Genomic DNA, 27,418 nt, shown 5'->3' on the forward strand with positions numbered 1-27,418 from the left:
GGGATCCCCACCAACATGGCCCTGACAACGTCTAGAGTGAATAACAATCTGGCTGTCTTGTGGTGTGTACCGTATCTCTACTTTTCTGCAATCTCATGTGCGATGTGTGTTTTCTCTGTGCGCCCCAATCATGCCGTCGCTTGTCTTCACCAAGATTACGCATCCCAGAACATCTCTGTATGCATTTCAAAAGTCTTTGTGGTTAACTGTAAATTTAGCTGGTAGCCGATCACTCGATCTCATGATTGGAAAGTCGGGAGGGAACCAGATACTGAAGGCAGTGTGACCGGAACACATCTGGTGAAAGCAGAAGGGGGAAAAAGATTTGCAGGGTTTAAAAAAAGGAAACAGAAAGAAACATAGCTAGAAAAACAAGCATACGCGGTCCCCTCTGCTGCTGGCTGGGCACGTCGACATGGCACGGATGTCCTGGACCACACCCAGTGTTCCACTGTTGCTGCCCCACGCAAGGCAAGGTATGTGAGTAACCTGCCTTTAAGTTGTCTGCCATGACTGAAGGCCCAATGCAATGCTTCCAAGGTCTTCCTGGATACTGGAACATGGTCTGGAGCTGGTCTGCTTGCCCACAAGGCCCCACGTCTGCTGTGTTCAGGGACTTTCCTTTTTGTTTTCTTTTCCCTTTCCAGGTTGGGAAAAGTAATTCAACTGTGTGTAGTTGCTAAGTAGTCAGAGCCAACCACTCTTCCCAGACCCCAAATGCCAGAGCCAGGGGGGTGAAGAAGACAAGGGGGAATGCATTTGTGTGTGTGTGTGGGTGGGTGGGTGGGTGCGTGTGCTCCAGGGAAAATGTTTCTGTTGATTTATCAGACATTTGCCGCATCAGGTTGAGGTTTAGCCTGCGTGAGGGCCAGGATAGCATAGCGGTTTGGGACTCTGACTTAGACCTGGAAGATCCAGGTTCGTATCTCCACTCAGCCATGAAGCTTCCTGAGTGACCTTAGGCCAGCCACTACCTCTCAGCCTCACCTACCTCACAGGGTCGTTGTGAGGATAAATGGAGATGGCGAAAGGAGGTGTTTAGTGTGTGCACAGCTAAAGGTAGCTTGGAGGTAGGGAGTTATAAAAATGTGAAAAATGATATACGGGGACCCTGGCTATGCTATGGTTTTAGCGGCAAGGCTTGGTTTGGCTAGTAGGGGGCTGTGAAGCGGGTTTGAAATGCATTGGATGTACGGAGATAGCAGACATGTTGGGGGAAAGGAAAATAACAAGGTTATCCTGAACTGAAGTATAGGCTGTCCTGGTTCTTCCTCTGTGTCCTGATTTGCAGCATGACATGCAAACTAAACAAGTGAGGCTTTTCCTTGCATGTTGGGGGAAAGTTCTGCTGGCTTAATTTATTTGCCTCCAGCCACCAGTCACATCAGAGAAGTAGGTTGAAGGACAAAAGGTCACCTTTAACCTATGAATCACTGACTGTGTGCCTTGCACAAATCACACTCCAAACTCCATTCAGGGTGTTTGTCATATGGACAAACTCCCTTGAAGGTAAATTTTAAAGGTGCGTGAAGCTGCCTTATATGGCATCAGACCATTGGTCCAGTGGCATAGCTAGAGGGGGTGCAAAGCACTAAGTTTGCAGAGAGACTTATCATGGCATGCAAGCAGCCCCTCCTCTTTGGAGCCATTCCAGGCCATAAGAGCAAAACAGAAGCATATACTAGAGGGGTTGCAAAGCACTAAGTTTTGCAGAGAGCCTTATCTTGGCCATATCCTCTTTGGAGCCATTCAGGCCACAAGAGCAAAACAGAGGCATTTGCCTCAGTTTTGCTTTAGGGGCCCAGAATGCCTCCGAAGGAGAGGGGCTGCTTGCACGCCATGGTGAGGCTCCCTGCAAAACTTAGTGTTTTGCAACCCCTCTAGCTACCCCACTGCATTGGTCCATCAAATAGGCTCTCCTGGGCTTTGGGCATGAGTCTTTTCCCATTTCTCTCTGGTGACAGGGATTTAAGTTGGGACCTACTGGATGCAGCAAGCTGTGTGCTCTGAGCTATGAGCTATGATTCCCAAAACATATATCTCCACATCCATCTGCACCACCAAGGAAGTGCAGGGTGCACGGCAGAGAACTCAGAAGAGCGTTCAAAGCCAAGAGTCTAAGCACACACACATGTGGAAATAAGTGGTGCTGAAATCAATCGGATTTACTTTTAAATAAGTGTTTTTAGGATTGGACTTTTAAGCTCATTGATTTCAGTGGAACCTGAGCACAGTTAAGTGTTTAATTCCCATTGATTTCAGGAGGGCTTGCATTCACCATCTCTGGATTGCTCCAATAAGATTCGGTGGCACCTTGCAAGCTAACTTACCCCTTGCTGCCTGAGATTTTTCTTTCCTTAAGGAGACATATTTTCATGGATCCACAAAAATGAGGATGTGGGTGGGTAGAGGGTGGGTAGGAAATAGCTGTGTCTGTCTGACCCTCGGACAGAGATTTGATATGCAGAAATTAGTCAGTGAAACTTTTTGTGAGCTAGCAAGAAACATTGCCACCGACATGCAGCTGCAAATGAAGCATCAGTCAAAGGCACAGCTACAGTGTTCAGGTAAAAAGTTGGCAACCCTATTTAAACAGAATAGAATATCCTACAAAAGAAGTACGGTGATGCCTGTGGGTGTGTGTAGTTGTGTGTAATTTGACAATTCTTGGAATAAGTCAGTGATGTAGCAAGATAGTGTCATGTAGCATGGGTCAAGATTTGACCTTGCCAAAAATGTACTCTAGGCCCAAGGCTCCTTTGACAGCCTCCTTTATCTCTAGCCCTCACATGGTTTTCGTGTTCTGGGCCCAGCCCTAAATGTAGTCAACTTGAACAGCGGTTTCATTTGCTTATCAGCTCTGTGTGGACGAAACCCGATAAGGACTGTACCATATGCACTAACTATGTGTTCTGCCCAACTCCTCAGCCTGCCTTTGGGTTCCCTCTACTGCTCCTGAAGATTTCGGTCCAGGTGCCTCCACAGAATCCACCAGTAGCTGTCCCGCTCCCTGGTGGGACATTGGAATATTGATGGATGGATCAAGCAGGGCCCATCTTAGGTTTCCTTCAGAATCTTTAGAAACTAGGGGCCCAATCCTATCCAACTTTCCAGCGCTGATGCAGCCATGTCGGCGTGCACTGTATCCTGCCACAGGGGTGCAGTCGCTGGGCCTCCTCAAGGTAAGAGAACTTTTGTTCCCTTACCTCAGAGCTGCATTGTGATTGTATTAATGGTGGAAAGTTGGATAGGATTGGGCCCTGAGTCTCAGAAAGGGACTATGCACATGTCTTGTATCTAAGACATTTACATATCAATGCAAATGCACAAGGGCACAAACTCCCCTGTCACACAGTGGCAATGCTCTTTATTGATTTTATTTTGTGGCTACATTTTTGTTGAAAAACAGTATATAAATATTCTTAATAATAACCCCCCCACCCCAAAAAAAAATAAAAGTTGGTTTCAGAGTAGAACATTCAACTGTATGTAAGCAGGTTGGAGATCCTTAAGCAGTGGTTTTGGATCTAAAAAACTGGGGTATTACGCTTATTTATTATTAATCATATTAATACCAAATATTGGTATTTTCCCTGGCTGAAGTGGTGGAAGGAAAGCATGTGGTATGATCGCTACCCCCACCTCCAAGCTATGGCAGCTCATTCTTTTCACAGGAAACTATTTCCTCTTTTCTGCCTCCTTGCCTTCATAAATTTCAGCAGAAATATGTCTTCTCTGGACAGATTTATTTGCTAGGAGGAGGGCATGTGCTCGTCTTGCGCCAAGGCACTGTGTGCTCTTAAGGCGTTTCCCCTTCACGTACATCTTGCAGATTCAACCCTGCCTTGTTCAAAGAAGGGATTCCCTTTTGGTTTCTCATCCTGATATTCACACGAACTGAGAGCCGAAAGAATTCCATGCGGTCCTCGAAGAGGAGAACCCAGGAGCCTGTTCAGGTGAACTCCCCAACTTGGTCAAGCTGAAACGACTGTGTGAATGTGTCTGAATGGGGAGTCTGTGCCATAGCACAGCAGTCGTTGGAACATGGTCCTGTTGCCATGCCAACAGTGCAGGCCTACACCTTCCCTCCCATACCAAGAGGCTTTGAGCATTTGGGCTGCCCTTAAGCGTGGCCGAGTCAGAGACACATTGGAGGCGGACACACTATCCACCGAGAGGGTCTTCTGCACAAACCCTGCTAAATGAACAGGAGAAGCACAGGGTCAAATTCAGGAGCTCCTTCCCACCTACAGACAAGCAGTCCAACCCCCAGGACACCTGTGGCACCAAGAAGGCGAAATGGCACCTTTCCTTACCCTCTTTCCTTACCCCTTTGTCCCTGCTCCGCTGCTCTGCCCATTTCTTGCCTTCCAATTGGCCAGAACAGAGAGGAAGAGTTGGAGTGATGCACTGGCAGCCAACGGAAGACCAAAGGGCACAGCTACATGGCGGCGGCAGCAGCCCAGTGGCCCCCCAGGAAAACACCACCAGCGCTGCCAAAAGCTGGGGTGGCAGCCAGCAACAAATGGAACCGCAGCCGCACACCCAGCCCACCTGTGGTTGCCCGCCGAAGCAGTGACAACAGCAGTAGGAGGAGCAGTAGTGGTAGCCATATGCCACCTCCAATGGTCATCCGTACGGGCCAGGGGGGCAGTGGCAAGCCCCCCATCACAACTTCCCCCTCACGTGCCCTCTACCCACCAAAGGTCATCAGGGAAAGCGCCAGTGGCGGCTGGAATGGTGTGCTCGTGACTGCCCACCACCCGCGACGGTTTTGGGGTGGGCTGAATCAACAGAGTGAGTCTATGTGAGTTGAGGGCACTGTAGCCATAGATGGTTTCAGTAGTGCCACTCTACTGCCCCTTCACTGACCTTCCATACAGGTATTTGTCTCGTACCTGCTAGCTTCACCATGCCAGCCACCTAGCAAGTGGTTGGGTTGAACCGAAGCAGTGAGAACGTTTAAGGTTTAATTAAGCTAAGGTTTAATTAGCTTGACTCAAACATGGAGGTGAGACTTCAGACAAAACGGTTTTACCCAGCATGTAATTACCCAGTGTGTAATTTCTTTAGTGTTAATTAGTCTGTGGAACTCCATGCCACAGGATGTGGTGATGGCATCTGGCCTAGATGCTTTTAAAAGGGGATTGGACAGATTTATGGAGGAAAAGTCCATCATAGGTTACAAGCCATGATGGGTATGGGTATCCTGGTTTTAGAAATAGGTTATCTCAGAATGCTGGGTGCAAGGGAGGGCACCAGGATGCAGGTCTCTTGTTGCCTTGTGTGCTCCCTGAGGCAACTGGTGGGCCAATGTGAGATGCAGGAAGCTGGACTAGATGGGCCTTTTGCCTGATCAGAGCAGGGCTCTCTTATGTTCTTATATTCTTTTAGGCTGTTATGGCACTGAGGCTAATTGGAATACAAACCATAGATGTTTGTCCTATTAGTTGTTTCCCCCCCCCCCCAAGCTACAGTTAAACTGCCTCTGTTGGTTTTATTTTTTATGAGCAAAACTCTGAACTACTTCAAGGCCAGAGATTTCCGGCTTCAGCAGGAAACAAGTGAAAATTTTGATAGGACTGAGGCTGCTAGTGCTGCAGGCATCTTATCAAAACGTGCACACATGAACCCTGGCCACTTCAAACACTGGCAAGGTTCCTTTTGAACAGCTGCTAGCATACTGTAGGACCATTATGTGCCCCTCCCCACCTGCCCCAATCATATATTTAGCCAAAAGAGCAAGCAACCTCAAATTTCAAAGCTATGTGGGACCTTGCAGAGTAAGCAAATACGATAGGTGGACCTTAAGAACAGCCCCATGGGATCAGGCCATAGGCCCATCTAGTCCAGCTTCCTGTATCTCACAGCGGCCCACCAAATGCCCCAGGGAGCACACCAGATCACAAGAAACCTGCAAGGCTTCCTGGGAATTGTAGTTAAGAACATAAGAACAGCCCCGCTGGATCAGGCTATAGGCCCATCTAGTCCAGCTTCCTGTCTCTCACAGCGGCCCCACCAAATGCCCCAGGGAGCACACCAGATAACAAGAGACCTCATCCTGGTGCCCTCCCCTGCATCTGGCATTCTGACATAGCCCATTTCTAAAATCAGGAGGTTGCGTATACACATCATGGCTTGTACCCCGTAATGGATTTTTCCTCCAGAAACCTGTCCAATCCCCTTTTAAAGGCATCCAAGCCAGATGCCGTCACCACATCCTGTGGCAATGAGTTCCACAGACCGACCACACGCTGAGTAAAGAAATACTTTCTTTTGTCTGTCCTAACTCTCCCAACACTCAATTTTAGTGGGTGTCCCCTGGTTCTGGTGTTATGTGAGAGTGTAAAGAGCATCTCTCTATCCACTTTGTCCATCCCCTGCATAATTTTGTATGTCTCAGTCATGTCCCCCCTCAGGCGCCTCTTTTCTAGGCTGAAGAGGCCCAAACACCATAGCCTTTCCTCATAAGGAAGGTGCCCCAGCCCAGTAATCATCTTAGTCGCTCTCTGGAAGACCAGAGCCTTCCACAAATAATGCAGGTGGGGAGAGGGAAGCTCAGGCAATGATCCTTTGGTTGCTCTCCTTTCTGCCACCCTTTCTCTTCTGCTCTGCCCCCCCCCCCACTTTTTCCAATCCAGGGAGCAGGAGCAGTGGAAGTGGGCAGATCAGCTGACCTGAGGCAACAGCCTCAGCCAGCCACATAGATGATCCAGCCCTGAATTTAGTAATCAAGAAGAAAATGCAGCAGCAATGCTAGGATTATCACTAACATAATGAGCTATGATGTTTGCAATAGTTTTGCAGCAGTATAGTGAGCGGTAACAATGAACAAAGAGCTCTTGAATCTCAGCAAATGGGATGTTGCCAACCTGAAAGCTCTAAATTGCACCCCATTTTTTTTTAGTGGAAGAGGGTTCTGTTCAGATTTTCCACCACAGGTAGTACTAGGGTGGCCAGCTGACCAGAATTAAGTGGCCCGAACTGCTCTTGTGCCTTTACTGGATGTGAAGGTGGGAATAACTGGCATCCTTCATTCTCTCTTCTCTCCTTTCCAGACAATAACATGGCCTATCAAACAGAGGTGGTCATAGACTCCCAGCCACAAGGTGTAAGCACCAGCTACACTTTTAGCAACCAGGGGACCTGGAATTCAGACCTATGTGACTGCTGTGCTGATATGGGCATTTGTGAGTAACTGGGTATATGAATGGGAGAAGCATTGCGAATAAAACAACAATATTTTGACAAGCAACTGGTGCCATCTTCTGAAAAATCAATAAATTCAAGATTTTACCCTTGATCTTCCAGATTCTTCCAGGCATCACTCATTACCTGCCAGGTTCCACCAGATTTTATCCAGGCTCTGCTTAAGAATGTGAGGATAGCAAGACATAGCAGATCTTGTCCAGTAACTCAAAACTCGTTATTGCACACAACTCACTAGGAAAGTCCAGTGCATTCACTTACATTGCTTTTATTTTAAAGGCACAACTTATCTGCAGATGGCACAGTCTCTAGTTTCTAACCCAACTTGGTTTTCCAGATATGGAGCAGCAGATCCTACATGAGAGCCCAGTCCTGTCCAGTTTTCAAGGGCTGATGCAGTGGTGCCAACACGGAGTGTGTGGCATCCTTCTGTGGGGCTGTATTGGCACCAGAAAGTTGGATAGGATTAGGTCCCCAGTCCCTCACATGGCCTTGGGGGCCTTGCCTCTTGAAAAGACAGTTTACACCTGTCCAGGCTCCATTGGGTTTACAGGCTCTATCCCTGACTTAATTTTTCCTGTCTCACCCAGAAAGGAGATCAGAAGCTGGAGATTTTGGAGATCAGAAGCTGAAGGGAGGAGGACCTTTGTTCAGCAGCAAGAGTTTATAATAATAATAATAATAATAATAATAATAATAATAATAATAATAATACAGGTATTTATATACCGCTTTTCTTGGTCTTTATTCAAGACTTTATTCAAGGCGGTTTACATAGGCAGGCTATTTAAATCCCCATAGGGATTTTTACAATTGAAAGAAGGTTCTATCTTTCAAGAACCACAACAGTCCAGATGTTTCACTCTGATCTGGTTTCACATTCTGGCCTCCATCCTCCCACGCTCAGAGCAGATGGAATAACTCGGTTCAGCTTGTCAGCTGCTTCAAGGTCGCACGGTGCCGGTGGCCTCAAACTGGCGACCTGTGGCTGTTATCTTCAGGCAAATGGAGGCTCTACCCTCTAGACCAGACCTCCTGCCCTTTATTGTTTGTAGCTGTTATTAATAAGGCATTAAAATTGCTAGGCGCCATATAAAAATTAGAAAGAACACAGGCATAGCTTACAGTGCACAGGGAAAGGTATTAGGAAAGAAAGGGAAGGACCCAGGGCTGGAACCAGCTTACAACAGGCCCTTTGGCAAGGCAAGGTGTGTGTGCCCCTCCCCGCATGATGTGGCTTCACTCCTCAGCTTACCTGGCTGGCAGGCAAGGGCAGTTCCTCCCCTTCCCTTCCTTGGTGGGTGGAAAAGTAGGAGTTATTACCATCTTGGCTTGCTTTCATCTGTCCCCCCCCCCCCCCCCGTGATCTCACAGGGGTTACCATCAGGGAGCAAGCCCAGTTGGCCAGTGAGGAGAAAGATGTGCCCAAATGAGAGCTCACAACTGAGAGGTTTGGTAGGGAGTATGTAGACCAGGGAGTGGCTACTTGGAAGTGTAGAAGGGATGGGACCACAAGTTCTTTCTCTGGGGAGGCCAATTGCTTCTCAAGAGATTTGACTGCATGCAACGCTGTTTTTGTCCCCAACCCACAGGTCTCTGTGCCACTTTCGTTCCCTGCATCCTCGCCTGCCGGGTGTCAGAACAGGCAGGAGAGTGCTGCTGCCTCCCATACCTGCCTGGCACCCTCATCGCCTTGCGCACTGGTGTGCGGGAGAGATACCATATTGAGGTGAAACAAGGGAACACTCGGGGAAACCAAATGAAGATGGGATGTGGGGTCAGAGGGATCGTTACACATTGCTATACTGGTCCAAAAGTGAGGCCCAGTCTCTGTGGGTGGTTCTTAATTGACTTAGAATAGATTGGTGGTCTTCATGTGAAATGCACAGGAATGCACTGAACCAGTAGTGCTTTTCCCGGCATGGAGAAAATAGCAAGTGTTGCATTGCCGTCTCTTAGGCGTTTGTTAAAGGCACATGAAAACTACAGGGAGAAAAAAAAAATAGACAGGTATGTTGGACACACTTTACCCAGGACTGGGTGGTGGGCTCTATAATGACCTGGCTTAGCCAAGGAATGTCAAGAAGGTGTCTAATTGAATGGGTTGTAAGTCCATTGTCTTGTAGCCAAAACTGACGCGAAATTGTAGCTCAGATTTGACCTCCTATTCTAGGCATTTACTTGCCCTTTTTGCTATCTAGGGCTCCATCTGTGAGGACTGGATGGTGATGGCTTGCTGTCCGCTCTGTGGTCTCTGTCAACTTTCACGAGAACTGAATCACAGGACCTGAAGTAGAGGGAAAGGAAGAGATCCTTCACTCCTGCAAAAGAAGTAAACAAGCTGGATAAAGGGTGAAAGAGAAGATCAGTTTCTGAGCTACGCAAGCACATAATTGCTGTATACAAGACCTATCATCCTTGCAGGAGGAAACATGAAAGAGATGGGACCCCTCTCTTGAATCCCTGTGATTATTCCGCCTTGAAAACCATGTCCTAATAAAATAATGTACTAAGGCTCATTTAAAACTGTTTGTGTGTTTTGGGGTTCTTCTTGGAGGAAAAGGGGGACAAACAAGAAACCATGTGATCTATTGGACACATTATTAGGGCATATCCATGCATCCTGGAAAGGATCATGGGTGTTGTCGGCTTGTGAGGAATTTGAAACCAGTTTTAAATGTAGATGTACCCTTAGATTTGCATGAAGACGCTTGGCTTAAAAGACAAACAAAAATCATAGAATGAAAAAATTCCTCCTACGGGCTTTAAGACCACTTTCATCAAATTTAGCTCTTCCTCCTAATGTTTCACCCTTAACTTTGTTAGTGCATTGTCAAAGGACTAAAGTAGGGGTGTCCAAAGTTTTTGGCATAATCTCTCTGATTATGCCGCATAATCTCTCTGACACTGTGTCGGGGGCCAGGGGAAAAAAAGAATTAATTTACATTTAAAATTTGAATAAATTTACATAAGTTTACATAAATGAATATATTAAAGTCAAACTTATATGAATGAATGAAGGTCTTGCAATAGCTCAAGGCCTATAAAAGGCCTTGCATAAAGCAAGGCTGGCCTTTCCTTTGCTGTGAAACAGCAAGCAGTGGAGGGAACCCTCATCCCACAGTTCATGTGAGAGTTCAAACAGTCGCCCTCACATTGAGAGCAGTTGTGTCAGGCCAGTGCAGGCTCCAACAAATCTCTGGAGGGCCAGAGGCTCATTGGAGACTGGGGGTTTCCTGAGGGCCACATTGAGAGGCCTTGAGGGCCTCGAGTGGCCCCAGGGCCAGGGTTTGGGCACCCCTGGACTAAAGTATCACCTAAGATACTGAAATCACTAGGAATAAAGATAAAAAACTCCACTAAAATGCAGACAAAAGAGACTGAAACACAAATTTTCCCTTTTGTCTCTTTTGTCTGTAGTTGATTATCTGAGCATTGCAAAACTCTGAAAGAGCAAAGGATCTCTTCAAAGAGTAGTCAACCATCCTAAAACTACAATTCCTGTGATTGGGGAGGGGCCTGTACAATACTATAATTTACAAAATAACAACAAATTTTTGTTGGCTGTTTCCAAAGAAAGTTAGTTGCGACTAAAGACCTCTAAAATCAATCAGCCAAATTAGTGGTGAGTAACCTAAGTCCCATTAATTTCAATAGGACTCAGTCATGGCTGGGGGTGCTTGAAAATGGTTTTATTTTTTTGCAGATTATGTGATTTGAAAAAATGAAAAAGCAGAAAGCTGTGTTACGTGTTTTTATTCTCTCATTCTAAGTTCTCATTTTTATTAATTTTAAATGCTTTAAAAGTGGAGCATTTAAAACCTACTAGGTAGGTGATACAGGTGATATAGTGCCAGCAGATGCAGCCACAGTGTTATTTCTAACTGGAAAAGTAGTCTATTTTAATTTCTGGAAAATATCTTAAACACCAAAATACGGTGTTTTTATTTGGATATCTTAAACACCAAAATGCAATGTTTTGTGTTTTTATGTGTTTTTAACAAAAACAGACACCTCTAGTCATGGCCAATTTTCTTAGGTCTAAATTATTAAACCTTAATACCATCACTGCAGGACACCACCGAGATGAAGGTTTGTGATAGTTTTCTGAAAGTCACATTATAGAGTTAATGTCAATGCATTGCAATTAAATATCTGTATGCCTATGAAATACCTGCAGTTGTGGGGAAGCAGGAGACTTCCAGAAGCAATTATCCTAGAGCTGGTGGGTAGCAGAAGGCAATTTATCAACCACCACCTTATTTTTTATAATACAGGTTGGGAATTCCTTATCCAGAATTCTAAAATATGAGGTCATACAAAATACGGCACTTTTTTGAGCACCAACATGACTTTTTTAAAAATATTTTTTTGTCGAAAGAAATAGAATCACAAACTGAGTTTCATGCACAAACCTTGCTTCGTGCACAAAATTATTAAAAATATTGTATAAAATTCAGGCTATGTGTGTAAGGGGTATGTGAAACATAAATGAATTTTGTGTTGATACTTGGGCCTCAATCCCATGATCTTTCTTTTTAAAAATTTTATTTTATTAAAAACAAATTAAAAAATTAAAGATAATGATATTTCATTATACATATGCAAGTATTCTGAAATATGGGGGGGGGGGGAAACCAGTATCCGAAAAGCTTCTGGTTCCAAGAACTTTGGATAAGGGATGCCCATCCTGTACTGTATACTTGTTACTGAAAAACCTGCATAGACAATATGTTGTGCTTTTGTTTTCTACAAAAGGAGGTAACTAGGGGCCCAATCCTATCCTATTTTCCAGTGCCAGAGCAACTGTGCCAATGGGGCATGCACTGCTTCCTGTGGTGTGGAGGCAGTCACAGAGGCTTCCTCAAGGTATGGGAACATTTGTTCCGTTACCTTGGGGTTGCATTGTGGCTGCACCGGTGATGGAAAGTTGGATAGGATTGGGCCCTAGGAAGAGCTGGTATAATGCATCAGTATTAGACAGAAACTCACACAACACATACACGTATATCACTGGTTCCCAAACTTATTAGCACCAGGACCCACTTTTTGAAATGACACTCTGTCAGGACCCACCTAGGTTTACCAGACTTTAAAAAAAGGAGATATAGAAATAAATATTTATTTATTGAAAGTGACAAAAACCAGAAAAAGACCCTCAAAACACTTATCTCCCTATATTTACAAAAGCTTGCAAACTGCAGGGGCTGAGCTCTTTGCAGGGCAATTAGCTGCTACCTTGCAAACTGCAGGAGCTGAGCTCTGCAGGGCAATTAGCAGCTACCTTGCAAACTGCAGGGGCTGAGCTCTTTGCAGGGCAAATAGCCGCTATGATGCAAGGTGAGCCTGGTAGTTATAGTATAGGATGCTTACCTGAAATGTAAGCAGCATGGTTTTTGATCTCTCTCTCTGAATGTTCAACTTGGGTACAAAAAAATGGGTACGGTTTTCCTACAAGTCAAGCGGTGGCTGGATTTGGCAGCGTGCCACAGTGTTCTCATTACAGCACAACAACGTTGATACATTTGAATGAAGTCTTTGTTTTCAGAGCACAGAAAAAACAAATATACTCCAGCAGTTTAAAATTTGACTTGAAGTTTTAATATTGCTTTAAGTTCAGAAACGTCCAGTTTGAAGACTTTCGGAGCACTAGGCTGTGCACACAAATGCTAGAAAGCAAATCTTCACACCAGCTTTCATAGAAGGATACTGGTCAGCTTAGTTTCCTTATACACTGCTCAAAACAATAAAGGGAACACTTAAACAACACATCCGAGATCTGAATGAACGAAATATGCCTATTAAATTGTTCCTGATATAGTTGAATGTGCTGACAACAAAATCACACAACAATCATCAATGGAAATCACATTTATCAACCCATGGAGGTCTGGGTTTGGTGTCATACTCAAAATTGAAGTGGAAAAACACACTACAGGCTGATCCAACTTCGATGTAATGTCCATAAAGCAAGTCAAAATGAGGCTCAGTAGTGTGTGTGGCCTCCACGTGCCTGTATGACCTCCCTACAATGCCTGGGCATGCTCCTGATGAGGTGGCGGATAGTCTCCTGAGGGATCGCCTCCCAGACCTGGACTAAAGTATCTGCCAACTCCTGGACAGTCTGTGGTGCAACGTGGCGCTGGTGGATGGAGCGAGACATGATGTCCCAGATGTGCTCCATTGGATTCAGGTCTGGGGAATGGGCGGGCCAGTCCTTAGCATCAATGCCTTCATCTTGCAGGAACTGCTGACACACTCCAGCCACATGAGGTCTAGCATTGTCCTGCATTAGGAGGAACCCAGGGCCAACCGCGCCAGCATATGGTCTCACAAGGGGTCTGAGGATCTCATCTTGGTACCTAATGGCAGTCAGGCTACCTCTGGCGAGCACATGGAGGGCTGTGCGGCCCCCCAAAGAAATGCCACCCCACACCATTACTGACCCACTGCCAAACCGGTCATGCTGGAGGATGTTGCAGGCAGCAGAATGTTCTCCCTGCCGTCTCCAGACTCTGTCACGTCTGTCACATGTGCTCAGTGTGAACCTGCTTTCATCTGTGAAGAGCACAGGGCACCAGTGGCGAGGTTGCAAATCTTGGTGTTCTCTGGCAAATGCCAAACGTCCTGCACGGTGTCGGGCTGTCAGCACAACCCCCACCTGTGGACGTCGGGCCCTCATACCACCCTCATGGAGTCTGTTTCTGACCGTTTGAGCAGACACATGCACATTTGTGGCCTGCTGGAGGTCATTTTGCAGGGCTCTGGCAGTGCTCCTCCTGTTCCTCCTGGCACAAAGGCAGAGATAGCGGTCCTGATGCTGGGTTGTTGCCCTCCTACGGCCTCCTCCACGTCTCCTGGTGTACTGGCCTGTCTCCTGGTAGCGCCTCCAGGCTCTGGACACTACACTGGCAGACACAGCAAACCTTCTTGCCACAGCTCGCATTGATGTGCCATCCTGGATGAGCTGCACTACCTGAGCCACTTGTGTGGTTTGCAGACTCTGCCTCATGCTGCCACTAGATTGACAGCACCGACAGCATTCAAAGGTCACCCAAACATCAGCCAGAAAGCACAGGGACTGCGAAGTGGTCTGTGGTCACCACCTGCAGAACCACTCCTTTATTGGGGCTGTCTTGTTACTTGCCTATGATTTCTACCTGTTGTCTACTCCTTTTGTGCAACAGCATGTGAACTTGATTGTCAATCGGTGTGGCTTCCTAGGTGGACAGTTTGATTTCACAGAAGTGTGATTGACTTGGAGTGACATTGTGTTGTTTAAGTGTTCCCTTTATTGTTTTGAGCAGTGTATTTCTTGTTTTTCATTTTAAAACCAGTTTGGTGCATTAACACATGTAACTAACCATAGCCTAAATGAGTTATAGTAATCTAACAGCAATAAAAGGTTTAAAACAGAACACACCAAAATCATCCCCAGATTCACAGCAAGAGGTCAACTTCCCAGAGAAAATCATTTCGCAGCAGTTTTTAGATGAACACACACACCATGACGTCAATGGCAAAGTAAGTTGCATTTCGAAGACCAGAAAATCATACGACCGTTATGGATGAGGTCAGATTTGTGTGCAGTACCATTTGCTGACTGTTAGGGGTATATTGTATATGATGGATGTATAAGATAGCCTATTATAGAACAACAGATGTTTTGAACCCACCAATGAATTGTCTCCATGAATGTGTTTCAAGGAGGGAACCCCAGATTGTAATGAAAGTCAGCTGAAGGAGGCATTACACGCTTCTCTTCTCCCCACTTCTGGTGCAAGCAGTCTCCTTTGGGGTTTCTCTTCTCCCCATTTCTGATGCATGCAGTCTCCTTTGGAGACGTGGATGGATTTACCACCTTTTGCTGATGGATTTACAATAAAGGCCTGGATTTGATTACCTTTGCCTTCTGAGTTTGCTTTGGAACCTGGGATTACCGTGCAACATCTGGGATCTCTTGTAACATCTTGGTTTTTGCACCTTGCAACAGCTACAGTGTCTGATTTTTGAACAGCCTTTGGGCTTGTAGCAATGAGTTATCTGATCTTTCCATCCCCCTTTGGCGACCTACCCAAAAATCAGGTTGCGACCCACCAGTGGGTCCCCACCCACAGTACTGTATGATTGGAATAATTGTCCAGGCAAGGGACAGTGAACTGAGCTACACGGGTTACTGCACGAGGAACACAGCTAAGGACTACATTTCCCAGCAGCCACCGCGCCTACCAGAGTAAACATCCGTGATCCTCCCCCCTCCCTTGCCACGCAGTCACAGGGGTTCCGGTGAGGAGCTGGACCGGGTTCTGCAGGGAGCAGGTGAGTGAGATTCTGTTGCCAGGGCAACCTGGAGTGCAGGGCAGAGGGAGGCTGGTCTGCAGCATCCTCTGGGTGGCCTCTGCCCAGGGGCCAGGAGGCTCCCCTTCAGGCTCCTTCCTCCCTGCCCAAGTGAACCAGGAACTGATGGATATGGGAGGTGCCCCCATTGCTGGCTGAGCTTTGGTAGGAAAGGCCCCCCCCTGCAAGCAGTGCTGGGGATGGGGGGCGTCCCTATGGGCTGTGTGGTGGCACCCAGAACCAGGGGCCACTAAAACTGGGTGTTGGGAGAGCTGGGACAGACAAAAGAAAATATTTCTTTACTCAGCCTGTCATTAAACTGTGGAACTCCTTGCCACAGGATGTGGCGATGGCATCTGGTCTAGATGCGTTTAAAAGGGGGATTGGACTGATTTCTGGAAGAAAGGTCCATCACAAGCTGTGATAGGTGTGTGCAACCTCCTGGTTTTAGGTGTAGGCTACCCCAGAATGCCAGATGCAAGGGAGGGCACCAAGGTGCAGGTTTAGTGTGGTCTTGTGTACTCCCTGAGGCATCTGGTGGCCACTGGGAGATTCAGGAAGCTGTTTTTGGCCTGATCCAGCAGGGCTCTTCTTATGTTCTTATGTTCACAGCATGGCTCCAGGATCTAGCATCCTGTTTCCAACAGTCAGGGTTGGCCCATCCATGTGGCCAACTGAGGAAATTGCCTCAGGTAGCACCTGGGTGGGAGGGGTGCTCTCCTCCATCCACCCACTTGCCTGGATTGGAAAAGGAAGAGGGGGTGGTCTGATGCTCCAACCCACTGTTTCTCAACCAGTGGTACAGGTACCACCAGTGGTACTTGAGGTGTTGTCTGGTGGTACTCGCTGAGCCCCTGGAAAGCTGTCGCCTGGCAGTGAGATCAGGAGTGTGACACAACAAACAGCGGTAGGCGGCTCGGTGGGTTAGAGCTCCAATGTTTGCTCTTCCACACTAGAAAAAGCCTTCTTGTCCACTCTGAGCCTCTTACTGGTGTTGGTAGTTTTCATCTGGCCTCCCAACCCAGAAGTAATTGGTGATGATGGTACTTATGGCGGTACTTTGAAAAGGCGCATCATGTGAAGTGGTACAGTGGAGGACAAACCTTGAGAAACACTGTCCTAGCCCAGTGGTCAACCTTTTTCATGCCATGACCCCAATAACAAATAAAGTTTGAGACTGGGGATCCACCACTAATCCTGTCACTACTCCTGGGACCAATTTGCCCATCCCCTGCCCCCATCAGCCCCATTTCCCCCTACCTTTTGTGTCTTCGTAACAACCGTATGAGGCGGCCTGAGCAAGGCCAGCGTTAGAAGCTGCAAGGCAATACAGCAAGAAGAGGCTGTGCAGGATTGTATCAAGAACTCAGTGTTGATAAGGTAGTACCATGATTGGACTGGATCCAAGCCCTCTCTCGCACAGGCTTGGAAAGATTGACCTCTCAAATGAGTCTTTGTGACCCCACTGGGGTCGCAACCCACTGGTTGAAGAACACTGCTGTAGCCCTCCACTCTCCTCTCCTCTTCATTATTTGCTCCATCCCCCCTTTTCCTTTTCCAGTTCAGGGAGTGGGAGAGGCTGACATGTCATCAGGTAAGGGGGGGGCAGCATTCATATTTTGCTCCTCTTATCTTTAGCAAGGGGAGAGTAACTGTCTATCTTCACTCCAGCTCAGCACAGTATTTTCTAGTCTGTTTGCTGGTGTTTCTTTTGCATTTTTTGTAGATTGTGAGCCCTTTTTCAACAGGGAGCCATTATCTGATTTTGTCTGTCAACCACTTTGTGAATTTTTGTGTTGAAAAGCAGTACTGTATATAAGTATTCTTAATAATAATTTGACATGCCACCTTGACCATCAGGAGGTCTTGGAGTGCCTTCACAACAACGCTGGGAGAGAACTTGGGTTAAGAATTAAGGCACATGCCTGAAGCCACTTTGTGAACTGCCTGCGCAAGCTGGCGTTTGCACCCAGATCCCCCCAGCACCTCCCGGTATGTAGTAGAGGCCTTTAGGCAGTTCATGCCTTAAAAATCATAATTAACATAAGCAAATAATGTTGCTGTAAGATTATAGCCACCATGCTGTTGTGTCATGAGCCTATTCTGAACAAACCGGAGACTGGTAACACCAGGAACTCGCCCAGTTCCTCTTGGCACTTGTTTGTGACATTTGGTCTAGATTAGAATGTATGTGTTTCCAGAGCTTTGGGTGGAAATATTTCTGCCAGGAATTTTATAAGTCAGTTGCAAGCTAGGACTCTCTAGACATCTCTCCTATAAAATGAAATATGTGGGATTTTTCTATTGAATAAATTTATTGAGATTTTCACTGGGTGGAAAGTACAATGGTGCCTCACATAACGAAATTAATCCGTTCCGCGAGTCCTTTCGTTATGCGAATTTTTCATTTTGCGAAGCGCGTTTTCCCATAGGAATGCATTGAAATTTAATTAATGCGTTCCTATGGGCAAGAAAAGTCAGAACAAAGTCAAATTTGGTTTACAAAGTGTTTATTAAGTGCTCTTTAAAGGCATACATACTGTACAGAGGATTTCAAAAACGGGGGGGGGGAAATGCTGAGTGTAATCCTGTGCACACTTTCCTGGGAGTAAGCACAATGGGACTTACTTCTGAGGAGACACGCACAGGATTGTGCTGTAAGCTGGGGAGGACAGAGCAGCTGCACTCAATTGCTTGCTTTTGCCGTGATCATGGGGGGAAACGTGAAGGAAATGGGGCAGTGAGAGGGTGAATGAGCGAGGGGGGGGGATGCTGAGTGGGGAGTTTGAAGGCTGTAATCCTGTGCACACTTTCCTGGGAGCAAGCACAATGGGACTTACTTACATAAAGATCCTCCCCTTACTAGGGTGAACGGGATCATAAACTGACATGAAGATCCTCCCCTTACTAGGGTGAACGGGATCATAAACTGACATGAAGATCCTCCCCTTACTAGGGTGAACGGGATCATAAACTGGCATGAAGATCCCCCCCTTAAGTCAAACCAAAACAAAACAAAACAAAAAATTCGTCTTGCGAAGCACGGGTCATAAAAATTTGTTGTGCGAGTTACCAAACTTCGCAAAATGCTTTCGTTCTGCGAGTTTTTCGCTGTGCGGGGCATTCGTTATGCGAGGTACCACTGTATCTCTTTTTCTGTGCTACTGTGAGATTCCCATATACATAAGGCATGTTATGGTAGCAATTTTACACGTTACATTTTCAGTGTATTCTGCACCTGCATTGGTGCAGCCATGCCATATGGCCTGGTTAGGAAGAATCTGCAGGTCTACAGTGCAGGTTAGGAAGCGGCTGGAGATCTACTCAGGGTAAGGGGATATTTTTCTCCTTATGCCAGGTAAAGCCCCAGCCTGCCTTGTGGGGCTTCTCAGATCAGTGCCACCTACTTAGTTGGTGCAAATCTGAGAAGCCTGTTTTAATACTGCAAGGCTCAGGAAGGGAGTTAAGATGCAGCAGAAGCCTGCCCCAATGATCTCACCCCCCTCCCAGACCTGATCCACCCCCATTCCTCCAGCCCCCACCCCAAAAAACCATCTCCCTGCCATCCTCCCGCTGCCCCTGTGCCAGTTGGCACTATACTTGCCTTTGCTGATGGCTTGCAGTGCTGGCAGGGTGGCACAGATTTCCCCGCTGGCATGGCCTACTTGTGCAGTGCCATGGTGTTAATATTTTGCAATAGGTGGATCATACCAATGCTGCATGGTTGGTCATGATTGGCTGCATGTGTCTGTTGGGTGCGCAGGTTTGCTTCTGATTAGGTATGAAATAGTCCTTTGGTTCTGTTTTCCAAGTCGAGGAAGTGTTGTTGGCATATTTCTGGGCCTTTTTGCATTTCCAGTGGCAAAAACCGCCCAATATTGTGCCTAACTGTTTTGACAACTACCCAGAATTGTGCCTAACTATTCCACCTTTCTTCCTCTTCGGTGTAGCCCCTCTGTCTTATCTGAAATTGGCTAGTACAAGTACAATGGCTAGTAAAAGCGGGCCAGAGCATCTTTTCAACCCAGCTGATGAAATGGAAACAGCAGACACGGTTTTGGGGACCAAGTAAGTAGCATGGGATTGAGGCTGGGAGTGCCATGACGAGGGCTTTGGGAGGTGGGTTGGGGCCTCTGTAAGGGATTAGTGAGGTTTGAAAAGTGTGGTGCTTTTGGGAAGGGCTACCATTGGCACACCAATCAATCAACAACTCAACTGACAGGTCAATTGACTTTCTGTTGTTTTGACAGTGATCAAATATTGTCAAATATTCTGTGAAGAATGCCACTGCAGGAGCATCCAGGCGCGAATTCTGGTCAAACAGAAGTCACTTCTGGTTTTTGGATGCAATTTCCAGTTTGAACAGAAGTTGGTTCTGGATGCTTCTGCAGCCCATTCTGAGGCCTGCAGAGGCCAATAAAGTGGATCATCAACCCAGCAAGACCCCGAAGAAGCCTCCTGGACCTCCCAGTGCTTCTGGAATTGCTCTGATTTTGGTCACAACCCGCACTTTGGGGAAACCCAGTCTTATTCCATTTCTAATGCATTCTCTGTGTGTCCCTCCTTCTCCACCCTCTTCCAGGATCAACATACCAGCTCTCTTGCCTCAAGGCCCTGCTAAGGAGTGGTTGGAGCAGCGCCGTGCCACCATCCGGCCCTGGGCCAATTTTCTGGACCAGCGGCGCTTTGGGAAGCCTCGAAACTTTGGGGAACTGTGTAAGAGACTTGTGCGCAACGTGGAATACTTCCAGAGCAACTACGTCTTTGTCTTTCTGGGTCTTATTGTCTATTGCCTGTGAGTGTGGATTTGGGGGAGAGAGGGAGGGCTGAGGTTGGGCAGCATCTTCCTACTCTGCATGGAGGAAGTTGATCACTGAGTATTCACAGTGATCTTTGGCACATGTCTGTTTCAAGAGTAGAGGAGCAATCAGACACTGAATCCCTCCACCAGCATTATGAAATTGTACAGATGTAACTGTTGGGGCTACTGCTCGTCTCTTTTAGCTTTTGAATATTTTGCTGTGAAAGAGCCACTGAAGAAAACCTCTTGAATAAGACATGGTCAGCAAATGACTGAGTGATTTCAAGTATATCTTAAACGTGCAATACGTCAGTGGTTATATATTTTGCAGTGTCCCGGGACCCACTGCCTTTCTGTCTTGCCTGGAAATCTGTGAGTTATGAGTTGAATTGGATTGACATTCCCCACTCTTTCTTTTTGTTCTGTTCTGGTAGCATCACATCCCCTCTCCTCTTGATTGCGCTCGCTGTCTTCTTTGGGGCCTGTTACATCATCTACCTAAAGACCCAGCACTCTCAGCTTGTTGTGTTTGGTAAGCGATGGTGGAGGCAGGTATGGGGGCATAGGGGCAATTGATGCCAATAGATCATCTGAATGTTGATTTTATAATGGCACAACCACTGACACAATAATAATTTCCTCAAATAATGTACTGGGGTGGTCACATGCGTATCAGGTTGGAAGTGAAGTGGGGCCAGATAAGGTTGCAGTTTCTGCATACTCGTAAGTTACTTTGTAAGTTACATACTTGCATACTGCATACTTTGTAAGTTAAAAGGCAACTTTTAAAAAGAAAATCTCCCATATGACCCAGCAGAAATGTTGAGGGCAGTTGAGCTATGAAAGGTTGAGGATGTCAGTTTTGAGGGTAAACCTAAGTAAAAACCATGTCAAAATGAGCAAGCTGGTAATGTGGAAGATGGCGCATAGCTTATCATAGGAAAGGAATGAGAAAACTGCCTGATTCTGGAGAGTGGGCCAAGTTGACATCTTGTAACCTAGAGAAGACATGGAGTTTTCGATGCAATCTAAACGAGGGTTGTAACTTTCAACCATGTGATCTGGGTGCCTCCTGGATGAGGTGGTGTCTATATCAGTCCTTTCCATGGATTTTTTTTGTCATTTATTTATTTATTTAACTATAATAAACATAAAATAGAAAAACAAATACATGAGCGAAGCCAAAACCTTCCCATACTTATAATCCAAATACATACAGTCCAAACATTAACAAATGTTAATCTATACCACTAATACTTCAAAATCAATCTTCAAATCCAAAATACCTCAAATCCCCATCCTCTCTCTGATTCAAAAAATCAATAACTGGACTCCAATTCTTCAAAAAGGTTTCTGTTGAATTCTCCCTAAGCAAAATTGTTAATTTATCCATCTCCGCATAATCCATAAGTCTTATCCACCATTCCTCCACCGAAGGTATATTCATAGTCTTCCAATTTTGAGCATAAAGTATTCTGGCAGCGCTTATCATATACAAAAATAAAACTTCATTTTTTCTTTCCACATACTCATCTGTCATACCTAATAAAAATACTTCTGGCTTCAATTGTATATTTGTTTTTAAGATCAACTGTATCTGTGCATGAATTTGTGACCAATATTTTTAAACTTTTGAACACGTCCACCACATGTGATAAAATGTTCCCTCTTGTTTCTTACATTTCCAACAACTATTGGACATAGTTTCATACATTTTAGCTAATTTACTTGGTGTCACATACCAACGACAGATCATCTTATATATATTTTCCTTAATGCTAACATTCAAAGTAAATTTTGTCTGTTTTATCCATAATTTCTCCCATCTGTCCATTGAAAGTTCATAGCCCACATTTTTTACCCACTGGATCATGCATTCTTTAACCTGTTCATCTTCTGTTTCAAACTTCAAAAGCAATTTATATATTTTAGATATTACCTGCTCATCTGATCTTAATTGTTTCTCCAATATTGTCTCTCCCTCTTCAAAACCATATAATGGATTTTGGACAACACCCCATAATAAATCTTCCTTGCACCAATGAAGCTGTATTTGGCGGTTGCAATTGCCAGAGAGGCCACCAGATGGTGGTGTACCAACAGGAACTGCTCAGTTCATTGCCCACGTCAAGCTAGGCCCCAAGTCTGACGTGACAATTTCTAGGCCAGCCATTTTCAACCACTGTGCCGTGGCACACTTGTGTGCCACGAATATTCCCCAGGTGTGTCGCGGCAGTTTGGTGGAGGGTCATTTATTTATTATTTATTTGGTGGAGGGACCATTGGGGATATGAGCCCCCCACCAATGGCAAGGTGTGCCTTGTCAATTGTCCAAAAACTGATGGTGTGCCTTGACAATTTTAGTACCTTGTCAGTGTGCCATGAGACGAGAAATGCTGAAAATCACTGGCTATAGAAAGCTGAATTTCTCATGCTTATTTGAACAAATTGGGTAAAACTTGGCCTCAAGTCTGTGGTCTCCTTAGCAAGGCATACGAGACTCTTAACATTGCCTCAAGGGAGAAAATAGATCCTTGTGCAGATCTCCTGTTTTCTCACTCAATCTTGTTTTCTTTAGGACGGGAGCTTAGTACAGCCCATCAATATGGCCTAGCTGGAGGAGTCTCTTTTCCCTTCTTCTGGCTGGCAGGAGCTGGCTCAGCTGTCTTCTGGGTGCTGGGTGAGTAATTAGCAGGTAAACCTCTCTCCAGCTGTAAGGCACAAACTTTCAGGGAGAGGCTGCAGCTCAGTGAAAGATCATCTGTCCTGCATGCAGAATGTCCAGATTTCAACAGCATCATCTGTAGGTAGATCTGAGAAGAATTCTCATCTGAAGCCTTGCAGAGCTGCTGACACTGGCACTGTTGACAACACTCCTAGAAAAACCAGTGGTCTTCCTCTGAATGAGGAGCTGGCTTCCTGTGTTCCTTCTTCTTCCTTCACATCTGGATAAGAGCAACCTGTTTTTTTTTCCCCTTGGGGCTGCAGTTCTTTAGGTGTATTCGCACAGAGCAAAGCTTTTAAGTGTTTCTGTAGGAGAGCTATTTAGGAGACGTGTTCTTTCTGCTTGGCTCATATTTTCATGTGTGTTCACATGTGTGCTTGCCGATTTCTTCAGTCTTTGTGGTACTTGCATTTCCCCCAGTACAAGTCAGATAGAACCCTCTGCTAAAAATATAAACTAAATCTAAATTCTAAATTCTGCACTGACAAAATCAAAATTCTGTAACCTGCATACAATATGCCAATTGTGTCACTTTGCATAGTGTATATAACGTCTGTGTATGCTGTATACTGTTTATAGTGTCTTCTGTACTCCTCATGGAGAGGGCAAAGATACTGTGAAGGGCAAAAGACTCTGCTCTTTAAGCCATTTCTGCCCAATGTTGTACATGCACAAAAGGGACCAAGTGTGTACACCTGTGGGCTGGGCAGAAATGGGTTAATTCAAAGATTCAGCACCTCCTGACTTCTGAGATTGTGTAAGGGCTGGAAACGTGCATTTCAAAGAAGCAGTTGTGCCATTGTGGAATCTCCAAAGTCTTGATGATTAGTTATCATTGTCCTGTTGTCTGTTCAGGTTTACTGAGCCTGGTGCTCCCTATGCCTGTTTTTATGTCCAGGTTTTTCAAAAATGGATAGCTGGTTCTACTGGTGCTTACTGCCGTCACTCGCCACTCTAGTGGCTGTTCAGCTGTTCCACCAGCACTGGTCAAAGAGCCTTAGCATGCAGTCCAGATTCCTTTTTGCATTGCACAGCAAGACATATGATGGGGTTAAAAGACAAACAGGGCCTACACTTCTCTTTGGGTCCTCCACCTCACCTGACTTCTGCCTGCCTGGGAAACTGAACCAAAGTTAAAGCAGCTCATGGTCTTTGTCCCACTGTATGAACCTGCCCTTTGCTACTGTGGCTCCATCTCTTCCCCGTGAACGTCCCTAATATCTGTAGAAAGAATGGTTTGGGTCATAGAGAGAGGGTGGTGGGACAACACTGCCATTACTGGGGAAGGACCTTCCATGGAGAGCCATGCTCGTTTAATGCGTTCCCTGTGTTGCCCCCTACAGGTGCCACTTTGGTGGTAATTGGTTCACACGCAGCTTTGCACGAGCTGGAACCCGTGAACACTGATGAGCTGCAGATGGAACCTGTGTGAGGGACCAGCAAGAATCATCTGGCCTCTGCATTCCCGGAGGGCTGTCATTTTTTCTGTGTCCTAGTGTCCCTGCTGCACAGGCCTCTGTATATACTGCTGCCATTTCATTCGAGCTACCATTTTCCTCCACTGGGTTCCCCCAGAGCCTTGTTTTGGGGGGCCATACAGGTCATTGCTTTCCTGTCCTTTCAAGATGATTTTCAGCTTCCATGTTCCTAGTTCCCTGTGACCTTCCTGTTTAGGGCCTTCTCCATGAAGTTATTTAAACGCCAATGCTCTTCACACATCAACCAAACTTACAAACACCTGAGCTCAGCCTCCCTTTTTCTCTTGTCAGTAACATTAAAGAAACAGAAGTGTTAACTGGGATGTGCCTTGAGTGTTTAATATGTGCTGCCTGAGAGGTCACACACGGTTATGCCAGCCCTAACCACTAGAGCAGGGCTTTTCAAACTGGGGCGTTTTCAAAATGGGCCCTGGCCCCTGCCCCCTTAAGGGGCAGGGGCAACCTGGAGGCAGGGAGGAGGCAGTGGCGAGATCCCCAGGATCGCGCCGCTCAAGGGGGCTGCAGGGGCTTGGGTATACTTACCCAAGTCCCTGCAGTCTCCAGGGGGTGCGGGAACCCCAGCGCGACCTGCAGCAGGGCTCCCCACAGCAGTCAGTGGGTCCCAAACTATAGGTCATGATGCAATTTTTGCTGGTTTGTGAAACTGACAGGGTAGATTAGGCTGTGTGCATCAAGGGTTAAACAAACTGCTACTTGTGGGGGGGGGGGAAAGAGCACTTCTGCCCAATCACCATTATAGCTAACCCCTTGGTATTTATAAATCAGGTAACAGCCTCTAGGGCAGTGGTTCCCAATGTTTACTCAAAGGTTGGGAAGATTGTAGGCAACCCTCAGTCTCGAAAGACTATGGTATAAAAGTATGGTATAAAGGTTGGGAAACCACTACATCTTTGTGGAGCTGTTACAGGGGGTGGCAACTCGGCAGCGACGGCACTTCTGGGTTCACGCCACCAGAGTTTAAAAAATAGGGTCTTTTGGACTTATCTGGTGGCAGCAGGAACCTGTGTCTTGCAGCATCTCCAGCCACTGCCACCAGGTAAAGCTAACCTCCTTTTTTTTTTTACTTCAATGGCAGCAGCTCAAACCTAGAAGTGTCATCTCCGTACTGCTGTCATCACTGGTTGCCACTTCCCTTCAGGGGAATTTGTTCAGTGTTGCCGGTTGCCCTGGGAGGTCACAACCCCCAGGTTGGGCCACATTGCTTTAAGGCCTCTAAAAAGTTTGAGAACCACTAGTTTAGCAGAAATAAAAAATTACCAAACTCTTGTGAGCAAATAAGCTACTGTTAAGTATGTATATTTGCCTCAAGCAGAACAGATCATCTCATTTGTGGATGTTTTGTTGGATCTAGTCAGGCAGTCAAGATAATTGGATTTCTTTCACTGTGGACAGAGCTGTCCTGTCAGTGCCAGAGACAGAAAATCCAATAATAAATGAAGCTGAGTCAGACCAGCGGTCTATCCATATCAGTATGATGTATTCTGACTGGTGTGGCTCTCCACGGTCTAGGATAGAGAGAAGTTTTCTCTATCTTTTCCTGCTAGATCCTTTCTTTGAGAGCCAGTGTGGTAGACAGTGTGGACAACACACTTTTTGGCCAAAGGATCTCAATGAAATCTGGACATTTATAATTCATATTTGTTATCATTGCCATCATAGCTTTGATTGGTTGGCAACCTTCAGTCTCAAAAGACTATGGTATAAGCCTACAGCACCCGGTATTCCCAGGCGGTCTCCCATCCAATTACTAACCAGGCCTGACCCTGCTTAGCTTCCAAGATCAGACAAGATCAGGCATGTGCAGGGTAGCTTTGATTGTAGCTCTGTAAAAACAGCTGCATTGTGTTTTTTTTTCTAACACATTCCCCCCTCCCTTTTTATAGCACTTGTTTTTGAACTGGGTAAGTTTTGGGGAGAAAAGTAGGATACATTTTCCAGTCTTGCTGTTCATCTTGTTTACAGCCACTTCTTTTAGACCTGGTGTACGCAGACAGAACACATGAATGTTCATGCTAAGTTCAGCATGGTTGGTCATTTGCCATTCATGTGGGGGCCATCCTAGATCAAAGCTCTGTATTATGTTTCCCCCTCCCCCACACACACACACCCAAACCTGTGTGTGGAAGTGAAGTAGCATCCATATGCGCTCATGGGCAGCAGAAAGGCTGAGGGCCAGATTGTCTGCATTGGACAAGGAGCAACCAAGGGGCTGGATTGGAGGCTCTTCTGGACCCCACTTAGCCCTGAAGCTCACTGGGGCCAGTTGCTGCTGACCTGAAAATCCACCTAACCTGTTCATTGTGAAAATAAAAGTGGAAACTCGGATGGGGGGGGGGGAAGAACAATGTATGTTACTCTGAATTGCTTGGAAGAAGGGTGGGCTTGGAATGTAACATCTTATAATTCAGAAAAAACAAGGTCGTGTGCATGATGCACACATGGACCACTCATCCAATCAGGTGGTAGTGGGAGAAGCAGGAATGCCAGTTTTTGCCCACACTTCTCCTGTGCCTTTAACAGCACACACTTGTGTGCCAAACTCATGCAGGGGTGAAGTGTCTCTGCTGCTTTATTTTCCTGGCAGGAAAAGCTTCACTTGCTAAGTTTCTCCCTGCTGGGCTCCTGTTAAAAGTACAGGAGCAGAGGGCAGTGAGAAAGTTGGAAACACAAAAATGTGGAGCAACCCAAAAGTCCCTACTTGATGTGGAGCCTAAGTAGGAAAGCAAGTGCCATGTGGCCCTCCTTGTGGTTCTCTAGGAGACAATTGGCTTCCCCACCCTTCAGCCGTCAGCAACTTCAACTGCTTTGTCACCATGGCAATATCCTCCTCTCTCCATCCTTTAGTTG

The 27,418-nt window shown here is 46.2% G+C and overlaps 2 protein-coding genes and 1 pseudogene across 3 annotated transcripts; 2 read left to right on the plus strand and 1 right to left on the minus strand.

Annotated features, from left to right (window-relative positions):
* Positions 1-319: 319 nt before the first annotated feature.
* CNFN (cornifelin) lies at positions 320-9,735 on the plus strand. 2 transcript variants are annotated; one of them, XM_066639070.1, is made up of 4 exons: positions 320-476; positions 7,059-7,190; positions 8,802-8,938; positions 9,411-9,735. In XM_066639070.1, the coding sequence occupies exons 1-4, from the start codon at positions 416-418 to the stop codon at positions 9,498-9,500; spliced, it is 420 nt and encodes a 139-aa protein (XP_066495167.1). In that variant the 5' UTR covers positions 320-415; the 3' UTR covers positions 9,501-9,735. The 2 variants fall into 2 exon arrangements, with proteins under 2 accessions (XP_066495167.1, XP_066495168.1); XM_066639071.1 differs by lacking the exon at positions 320-476 and adding an exon at positions 2,988-3,182.
* Positions 9,736-15,462: 5,727 nt separating this feature from the next.
* RABAC1 (Rab acceptor 1) lies at positions 15,463-24,867 on the plus strand. The gene is made up of 6 exons (XM_066638707.1): positions 15,463-15,528; positions 19,497-19,614; positions 20,129-20,341; positions 20,782-20,879; positions 22,926-23,027; positions 24,416-24,867. The coding sequence occupies exons 2-6, from the start codon at positions 19,535-19,537 to the stop codon at positions 24,502-24,504; spliced, it is 582 nt and encodes a 193-aa protein (XP_066494804.1). The 5' UTR covers positions 15,463-15,528; positions 19,497-19,534; the 3' UTR covers positions 24,505-24,867.
* Positions 24,868-26,274: 1,407 nt separating this feature from the next.
* Positions 26,275-26,394, minus strand: LOC136662083 (5S ribosomal RNA; annotated as a pseudogene).
* Between the last annotated feature and the right edge of the window lie 1,024 nt (positions 26,395-27,418).

The sequence above is a fragment of the Tiliqua scincoides genome, chromosome 10, assembly GCF_035046505.1.
Source record: "Tiliqua scincoides isolate rTilSci1 chromosome 10, rTilSci1.hap2, whole genome shotgun sequence".
Lineage (NCBI taxonomy): Eukaryota > Metazoa > Chordata > Lepidosauria > Squamata > Scincidae > Tiliqua > Tiliqua scincoides.

Excerpts from the sequence above, each read along its gene's own strand:
- RABAC1 (XM_066638707.1), top strand. The coding sequence starts at position 19,535 with ATGGCTAGTAAAAGCGGGCCAGAGCATCTTTTCAACCCAGCTGATGAA. Across the intron at positions 20,880-22,925 it reads CTCTCAGCTTGTTGTGTTTG|GACGGGAGCTTAGTACAGCC; the intron begins GTAAGCGATGGT and ends TGTTTTCTTTAG. Across the intron at positions 23,028-24,415 it reads AGCTGTCTTCTGGGTGCTGG|GTGCCACTTTGGTGGTAATT; the intron begins GTGAGTAATTAG and ends TGCCCCCTACAG.
- CNFN (XM_066639070.1), top strand. The coding sequence starts at position 416 with ATGGCACGGATGTCCTGGACCACACCCAGTGTTCCACTGTTGCTGCCC. Across the intron at positions 477-7,058 it reads GCTGCCCCACGCAAGGCAAG|ACAATAACATGGCCTATCAA; the intron begins GTATGTGAGTAA and ends TCTCCTTTCCAG. Across the intron at positions 7,191-8,801 it reads CTGTGCTGATATGGGCATTT|GTCTCTGTGCCACTTTCGTT; the intron begins GTGAGTAACTGG and ends CCCAACCCACAG.